The 9,072-nt window shown below is 43.7% G+C and overlaps 1 protein-coding gene across 1 annotated transcript; it reads right to left on the minus strand.

Annotated features, from left to right (window-relative positions):
- Positions 1-830: 830 nt before the first annotated feature.
- TREM1 (triggering receptor expressed on myeloid cells 1) lies at positions 831-8,424 on the minus strand. Its single transcript, XM_011354587.2, has 4 exons — positions 8,310-8,424; positions 5,937-6,293; positions 4,520-4,721; positions 831-1,212 (listed from the first exon to the last, which is right to left on the minus strand). The coding sequence occupies exons 1-4, from the start codon at positions 8,356-8,358 to the stop codon at positions 1,107-1,109; spliced, it is 714 nt and encodes a 237-aa protein (XP_011352889.1). The 5' UTR covers positions 8,359-8,424; the 3' UTR covers positions 831-1,106.
- Between the last annotated feature and the right edge of the window lie 648 nt (positions 8,425-9,072).

The following is a 9,072-nucleotide window of genomic DNA, read 5'->3' on the forward strand; positions in this document are numbered from 1 at the left end:
GAAGGACCTATTATCTTCTCCTGCTAATGGGGACCCTTCTCCTTTAGAGCCAAAAGAGGTGGGAAATCAAAACACTCTGATTTAAATCTGTTGGCATTTGCAAGACACGGGTGGGTCTGGACACCTATTTTGTGGGTGATCATGGGAGCTGAAGGGGAGTTATAGAAGCAGAAGACAGAGTAGGGAACTAGGAGTGAACATAACAGACTATCCCTGCTCCATGTGTGATACAAGAGAAAGAGGCATTTAAAGGCATTATAGGCAGAACTCCTGGCTTTGAGGGACTTAGTCTTTAGTAAAAGACCTCTTCAGTTTTTGTTCCTGCCAGTAAGTGGTGACTTACTACTACTCATGTGGCCTCATTCTAGTCACACCCTTCTCTGCCTTCGTGGGATTGTTCTGAGGATCCAGTGATGAAGCACACAATAGACAAATGATATTCTCTATTAGTCCTATACTTTGAATCCTATCTCACTCTCCCAGTATGTCCCCAGGAGGCAGCATTCTGATTAACTTGATTTCTCTTTCCCAAATATGGAATTCTCATTGTGGCATCGGGTCTTCTTCTCATTTTATAGTTTTCAACACCCTTTACTGGGAGTGTTGGAAAGGGTGACAGATGAAGGGAGATGAAGAGTCTGATTCTAGAGAAAGGAAATTCCCAGCGGTGGGAGAGCAGAATTTTTCTGTAGTGGAGCTTTGTACAGGTCAGGCCAAAATACTATGGTCCAGGGCAGGGACCAAGACAGATTTTGTAGCTGTGCCCTCTATACCTCATGACCCCCTCAAGACAGTGACAGTGAAAAGAATTAGACTATGTCTTTATTTAATGCAAACCCTGAACCACTGATGGAATGGAGGCTCAGGGTATGTTAGGGGCTGTATCTTCTATTCTGATGGAACAAAGCACACACCCAAGTTTATTAGTGAAACGAGGGGAGTTAGCAGGGCCAAGAAGGTAGGACCCTGAGCCTTATAAATAACCTGTTACAAATTCAACTCAGTCATCGTCTCACTCCTTTCCTTCCCCTTCACAGTCTTCTTCTGTCCCAACTGCCAGATGGGTGTGCATGAAGGTCACAGATCATTCTTGTGGGTTCATGGACCTAGGGTCCAAATGACCTCTGAGTGACAACCAACAGGATGGTGAAGACCAGGCTCTTACTCAGGATTCCACACACCACGAAAACAACAATGCTGATCAGAGAGATCCTGGGGGAGAGAGAAGACTTAATGTTGCTGCTGGCAATGACACTCCTTCATACTTGATCTTCACTCTCTATAAGTCCTTCACACCCTTTACTTTATCTACATAGGTCCTTCTAGAACCTTCTCCATACTGACTGTCTCTATACATTTAGTTCGCCCCGTTTCCTGTATTTAATCGAGAACATAAGGTCCAGAAGTGGCAGCAGGGGGATAGGGCAGGCCAATTAAGCTCCTCTTCCTCCACTGTGATGAGTGGAGAGAGGGGGTCCCAAAGCCAGTAAATTCTCTGTTCTCAGCATCATGACCTACTTCCTGGGAGAGGCACCTTATCTCTTTGGCCTCAGTTTCCTCATCTACCAACTGAAAAAAAAAATCTAATCCTTGTCAAAATCCCATCATAAATTTGTATAGATTTCAGCAAAAATGATTCTAAATGTCCTGGATAAACATCAGTAGAAAGCATAAGAAAGGGATAGAAATGAGTGAGGACACTTGGCCTGTCCAGACTCAGTAGATATGAAAATAGATTATAGAACAACTAATCGGCATGATATGACACAGGAACAAAAAGGGAAATAGGTAGCAGTGAAACAGATTGAAGTTCAGAGACAGATCTAATGTTATATAAGAATTTAATATCTAAGGAAATCAATCAGCAGCCCAGGATGTCAGCAAGGATTTTTAGTTAATAGTCTTGCAGTACAATATAAAGAAAAATTCCTCTTTTCTACAATTTATATTGTATAGCATAATATCTCCCCTCCCAAGGATGGATTAAAGATTTAAATTAAAAATTTTAAATAAAAGAAAAGTCACCAGGAAATAAAATCAAGCACAAGTAAAAAATAAAGCAAAGTAGTAATTTTTAAATTAATACAGTTGCCTACACAAAACTTAAAACTGAATGTACAAGTTAGCAAAGAAACAAATGACATAATGGCAATAAAAGTCAGGAAATGGCCCTTTTGCACTGAAATCTACCCCCAGCCTACGAAACCATCCTTTATCACTGGGAACTAGATGTCAAAGGGTGCTTGGTCAAGTTCAATCGCTGGTGGCACTGGCGAGGGAGTGGGGCAGGGTAGCCAGCCAGTGTCTCTCTGGCCCTCTAGGGTTTGAGCCCTGCTACGCAAAGGTCGCAGCCCTGGGCACAACTAAGTCCACCTCCTCCCAGTCTCTCCTGCCAGTGTCCTGCCGTATCCCTTTGACATTGTCCTCTAACATTTCATGCACGGGGCTCTTGGGTGCATCCACTCCAGGGGCCAGCATGCAACCCTTCTGGAGAACGCATGAAGGCTGCCAGAACCCTGCAGTGCCTGAGAACTCATGTGCCCCTGGGCCACCCTTACCAAGGACTGGAAATGTGGTATATAAATACTCCGGCTTCCAGTTCCTGATAGACACAACTCTGGGTATAATCCATGGATCCGCAGGGCCCTCTGCAGAACTGAGCCAAAGTTCCCCTCGTGGGACCCAGCTTGGTTATGACACCCTTTGCTAGGCTTCCTTCTCACCTGATCCCACTTCTCTAATGCTTTTATTTAGGATTGCTTCCTAAAACCTTTACACAAGACTCATCCCACAGCCTGCTTTTGGGGAACCCACCCTAAGACAGAGTGACAAGTGGCTTCCTCTGAGGGGCCTCACCCCCATCCCCAGACTGGGGTCTCGGCTCTTCCACCACCTGGGCAAACAGCTCCCTGTATTAAATTACCTCATTTTCAAACAGCTCAGTGGCGTCTGCTTTCCTAACTGGACTCTAATTGAGAGACTAGTTCATCATTAATTAATAGATAAAGCTAATAGATAAAAGAGGTACAGACTCTAGAAGGAATGTTATATACTCATTTAAATACAGGGAAAGAAAAGTAGCAACTAAAGGAAAATGTTGACTCTCATACATCATTTATTTTATTTAGTCCACAAAGATTTAATGAATACCTACTATGTATTAAGCACCTACTTAGGCTGGTGCCAGTGAAATAACATAAGGGGAAAAAGGTACCACTTCTATCTACACAGAGCTCACCATCCACAGTAATAGAGAAATGGAAGCAGGTACCAGTTCACATCTATTTTGGCAGGAATATTTTAGAAATACTCAATCCTTGTAGGCAAGCCTGCAGTGATACTGCTTCACTTACGCCTTATGGATCACACTGCAAATCATTTCTAATTTTTGGAAGACCATTTGGCAATATGTATACAGAGTGATATAAACGTTTAAATTCCTTTAAAAGGAATTTCATTTGAATAAATGATTTAAAAGAAGAAAAAGACATCTACAAGAATATGTTCATCTCAGAGTTAATACTATTAAAAAATGGAAACAATCTCAATGTGTAACAACAGGCAAATCATTATCTAAGTTATGGCTTTTCCATTGATAGAAAAGTGTGAATTCGTTGAAATTATAATTACAAAGACTGTGTAGCAATATCGAAAAATAGTTTTAGCACAGAAAAATAATGAAAATGTTTATAATTCGAATTACTATTATGTTAAAATATGTATAAAGACTAGAAGAGAATATGGAGAAAAAAGATGTTAGATTAGTGAGAATATGGAAGAATATTTCTTTTCCTGTTAACTCAATATTTCATGATAAACACATTCTAAGACAAAACAATGTTTGATAATAAACTGTAAAGAGGGGTATGCATGCAAAGTTGGTGGTTCTTAGCTTTGCCTGCACAGTAAAATTCTGCTGAAGATCTTATAAAAAAATCCTGAGACCAGCCCCAGAAATTCTGATTCTGTTGGCCTGCAGTAGGGCACATGCAGCAATACTAAAAACAACCCAAAGCAAAAGCAAGTACTCCGGGTAACCCTAACACCCAGGAGCTGCTGAGAACTGTTTGGCTAGATTATCACTTCCATCCCTAGTTTCCCAGCTTCCCTACTGTATAGACAAGGAAACTGAAGCCAAAGAGGGTTCCTGACTCACCCAAAGTCACACAGCCAGTCAGCTGGCTGACATTAGAATCCAAGTTCCCTCAAAATGCTTTTCCACTATACCATTAAGCTCCTGGGCTTGGCTGAGGTCCATTGGAATTCAGCAAAGATGCAATTTCCCCCTCCTCTCTCCCTTGGCATGCAAGGAAACCCAGAGGGTGAACTGAGGAGAGTGGCAGCCTCACCAAGAGCCTCCTCCTCACTCTAGCACCACCTCCTTCCTCCCCCGGGAAGTTCCACCAGACTGAAGTAACTCAAGTCTGCTCCCCTATCCCTCACTCCCCCACATCCTCTCAGCACATGGGCTGGGAATCATGACCACTAAATCAGGGTCCCAGAGACCTGGAAACCATACCTGATGACATCTGGCCCCTGTGTCGGGTTGACTCCAAGGCCAGGAGAGGAGAGGGTGGCAGTTGACATGGGCAGGAGTTGAGTCACAGCTCTGGGCCTGGTATGAAGCGTGCTCTGGACCTCAAGGGTGATAGGAGGAAGGATGGTATTCGGAGTCAGGCTCTGAGTAGGATTCTTGTCTGAGAAAGGGGTACCTGAAGGACCTGCAAGAAGACACGTTGGATAGGTGGATGGATGAACAGACGGACGGGCAGGAGGTAGGATAAATGGAGCTGAGAAGGGAAATGAAGATGGCCATTCATGAAGCAAGGTTTTCTTTTACTGAGATTAAAAAAATTGTGTGGGGTCAGCCTAGGTCAGAAACAAGAAAAAGGAAAGAATAAAGGGAAGGAGAGAAGGTAAGAGTAGGAGAGAAAAGGAGGAAGGAATTTTCTGTTTATGTCATTGGAAATGCACTTGCCTGCTATTCTTCACCAATCCATATGCTCCCATCTTCTTCGAGAATAATTCCCTGATTACCATTCACTCTGCCTTGCACTCACCTGTACCTGTGGCATATTGCTTCACAAGTCATCTTTTATTAATATATTGTATATGTTACCTTGTGTTCCTTAGGTTTAGAATTCTCCAGGTGCTAGAAACCTGAGCCTGTCTCTCTTTCCTCTGCCTTTCTTAATATCAACATCTACTGCGGGCCTCCTGTGTGCCAGTCTCTACATTAGTTGCTGGGGATACAAAGCTGAGCAAGGCACAGGCCCCTCTCTCAAAGTGCTCAGAGATGTACAAGGAAGACAGGAGAGTAAACAGGCCTCTACTACTCAGTGAGATAGTGTTGTCAATGAGAGGGGACACAAAACGAGTTCTGAAGCCTTGCTACCCAAAAAGGGAGCCGTGGACCACAGCATCAGTATCACCTGCAAGCAGATGAGAAATGCAGAATCTAGGTCCCACCCTCGACCCCCTGAATCAGAGTCTGTATTTGAAATAAGATCCCCAGGTGGTCTGTGCCCACAGTAAGGTCTGAGAAGCACTGCTTTATAAGCATATCGAATGCATGTTTGGGAGGGGGAGCGTGAACCATAACAGCTTCTCAAGGAAACCACTTCTATATGGAGATCTGAAGAATGAGACTAAATTATCCCAAGTCTACCACTCGTCTTTTGCTGTACCCCACTTCCTAGAACAGCTGGCAATCGACATGGGCAGGAGTTGAATTCCCTAAATTAGGAATTCCATACACAGAAACTACCTCTCAATATTGGACCAAATGCCTCTCAAATGAGAGACAAGAAGCCTCTGGGAGAAAGACGGGCTACTAGAAATCCTGAGCTGCAGTTCTGCTGGTGCCACCACATGGCTCTGACCCCTACCCAGCCTGGCTCTCCCCATCCTCTCCCTTCCAGCCCCAGGTCACTTACCCTTGGTCACCACCAGGCGGACAGGATAGAACAGGATGACGGGGTCTTTGGGAGGCTGGTAGATCACACACTGATATAATCCCGAGTCCTCCACTTGAAGGTCAGTCATTTGGACACGCAGTACGCTGTCTTCTGGGATTTCCTCTAGGTGGTACCTCCCCACCTGGACTTTATTGTACATCCCTGAGCCTTTCTCTGTTTTTGCCAAAATCACAGGTTTGCTTCCAGCTGTCAGCCTCTGCCATGCCTTCTGGCTGTAGAGGTACAGCTCACGGGAGAAAGGACAGTCCACCTCCAGGGTCTTCCCCTCTTCTAGGGTAAACTCTTCCTCAGATAAATCAGTTGCAGCTTGGAGTTCTGTAAGCAGGGAATCAAAGTTAAGCTCCATGAGGAATAACTTTCCTCTCTTTGGAAAAAAAGAGGGAGGAATCCCTTCTTTTTCTTGTTCGACTACCCAGAGATGATGCAACTTTCTCTGCAAGCCAGCACCAGACCCCAGATCTTCACCGTGAGTAATTTTTGTTTCATTTTGTTGTTGTTGTTGTTTTGTTTTAACTACAAGAGCTAAACTGCATATGGTTTTTGCAAATCATCAGGATTAGTGCCCCTATAAAGAGGCTCTAGAGAGCCCCCTCGCCTCCTGCCACAATGTGAGGACACAGTGAGAAGTAGGTAGTCTGCAAACCAGAAGAGGGAACTCACCACAACCCAACCTTACTGACACCCTGATCTTGGACTTACAGCCTCCAGAACTGTAAGAAATAAATTTCTGTTGTTAATAAGCCATCCAATCTGTCGTATTTTGTTATGGGAGCCCGAATGGACTTAGACAGTAGGAGTTACAGGAGACTGAGGTTCCTTACGAACTTGCCTATCTACTGTGAATGGAGACAATAAGAAATTAATGCTGAAGTGCTATCTCTGCACTGTTTCTTCCACCATTGCAAGAAAGGAATTCCTTCTAATATGTTAATAATAACATATTATTATGATGTAATAAATGTTAACAAATATCGTTTATCACTAAGTGTTTAAAATACTATCTCATATAACCTTCAAAGGTTGATACTGCTATTATTCCTCTTTGAAAGTAAGGAAATCAAGGCACAGGTTATTTAATAAACCAGAGGTTATTAAATGACTTGCCCAAGGTCTCACAGTAGAAAGAGGTAGAGTTAGGACTCAAACCCAGGTAGTCTGACTCTAGAGTCAGCCCTAAACCTCTGAGCTACCTCATGGCCAGAGGTAGCTGTCTGGTTGGGATTACAATAGTCACAACCCAAGGGTGAATAGGTGCCTAACAACTCCACTCCCTAGGATGCAGAAACTAGAAGGAGCTTTTAGTCAACCCCTAACCTACCCCCACAACACATGACAAAATATATATTGCTGATTTTATCTCCCACAAGTACACAGCCTTCAACCCTCCATCCTCTTCCAGTACTCCTTTGGAAAAACATGAATGAAACACAAGGAAATGCACTGGTCCATGAGAACCAAACTCCATCTGCCCATCTGGATTACCACCTCAGCTCCAAGCACACCCAAAGCAAGGTTTGTGTGTAAGCTCCAGAAGGTGATCATCTGTGACCTTGCTCAAAGTGGTGAATCCCCAGAAAACACCCTCTCCCTGTGTCTTTGCAAGGCAAACCTTACTATTAACTCACTGTTGACATTTTCCTTTCTGTGGTTATTTTTCCAATTTATTCATAAGGATTAGGAGGAGGAGCAACTAAAATCCCAAACGCTTCCATTTTTAGTGAAGATGTGAGCTGTGCGATAAGAGAAGTAAGGGCCTAGAGATGGAGCAGCCTGAGCAACAGTGTCCTCCAACCCCGGCAGTCAGCAGAGGCCTGGGAGCTTGCCCTCCGTGAAAATAGGCAGAAGGTCTCTTCTGTTCGCTTCCGTGTCCTTAGCAGTAACGTATTTCATGCCCCATGGGAGAACCCTAGGAAATATTTGTTGAATGAATTACATTCTTTGTATTTAATAAACCATCAATATCGAAAGCGCCATGATGGAATATAAGAACAAAACCTTTAAACTCAAATAAAATTATTTTAGATCATTTCAAGTTTAGATTTATCTTATCGTTTTTCCCATCCAGGGTATTTGCATGTCTCTGGACAACATCAAAATGCACAGACATCCTGTTTCCCTACCACCTTTTCTTTTCGTTCTCAGGCCCACATGTCCCCCTGATTCTGTTAGGTTTGAGAAGAGAAACCGAGCCTGGAATAACTATTTGTTGACTCTACTTTGGGTACCCATATCCCCTGGAACTTCAAAACAAAAGGGAAAATTCTCTCGTGGTGTGACCCACCGAGGTCCTGAGCAGAAGCCTCACCTGCTCACACCACTTCCTCGCCTTACCTGAGATGAAAAACATCCAGAGCAGCCCCGAGAGCCTAACCTTCCTCATCCTTCATGGGCACCAACTCCAACTACCTCTGTGGCTCCTGGGACAGCTACAAAGCAACACCCTAACTAGAGGCTCCGAAAACTTGCACAACAGGATATGATGCCACTACTGGGAGGTTCTGAGTCTGCTGTTCTATTTCCATCACCACTTGCCTTGGCTCCAGACGTCAAAGACAACGTAGGAATCAAGAGGCGGGGCTCAGTCCCCACTACACTTCTCCAAACCTCACTTTCCTGTTCTCGGGGGGTCATGACAATTACCTTTTCAACCAACCTCACAAAATTCTAATGAGAAGAGTACTTCTGTGTAAATAAAAATAAAGTGTTAAAACAATGCAATATGTATATGCTTTACTGTTGAATTGTACGCTTGAAACTTACTGGATTTTGTTAACCAATGTCACCATAAAAAAAAAAAAAGTGTTAATATTATCAGGGGAATAGAGGGCTGCCTTGCTCTCCTGAGGCCCACTCTCTGTTCCCATCCAGTTCAGTTCAGCATAGATAAGAGTGTCAGGCACACAGAAGGACATGTTAGGATAATGATATCTCATTTTTAGTTTTTTTTGTGAGGACTAAATGAGGTCCCTATGGAAAGGGCTCAGTACGGTACCTAACACGCATGTTATTTCTGCATTCTGTCCCTACTCAGTTCCACCCTGTTACACTTGGCGTTTTCTATTGTGAGGCCCACAACCTCTTCATCACCAGGGTA

The sequence above is a fragment of the Pteropus vampyrus genome, unplaced genomic scaffold (assembly GCF_000151845.1).
Source record: "Pteropus vampyrus isolate Shadow unplaced genomic scaffold, Pvam_2.0 Scaffold18, whole genome shotgun sequence".
In the NCBI taxonomy this organism is placed as follows: domain Eukaryota; kingdom Metazoa; phylum Chordata; class Mammalia; order Chiroptera; family Pteropodidae; genus Pteropus; species Pteropus vampyrus.

Bases quoted from the DNA above. Each gene is read 5' to 3' on its own strand.
- TREM1 (XM_011354587.2), bottom strand. From the start codon at position 8,358: ATGAGGAAGGTTAGGCTCTCGGGGCTGCTCTGGATGTTTTTCATCTCA. The intron at 6,294-8,309 runs GTAAGGCGAGGA...CCCTGCTTACAG, and splicing joins CTGGATGTTTTTCATCTCAG to AACTCCAAGCTGCAACTGAT. The intron at 1,213-4,519 runs GTATGGTTTCCA...TCTCTCCCCCAG, and splicing joins CAGGGGCCAGATGTCATCAG to GATCTCTCTGATCAGCATTG.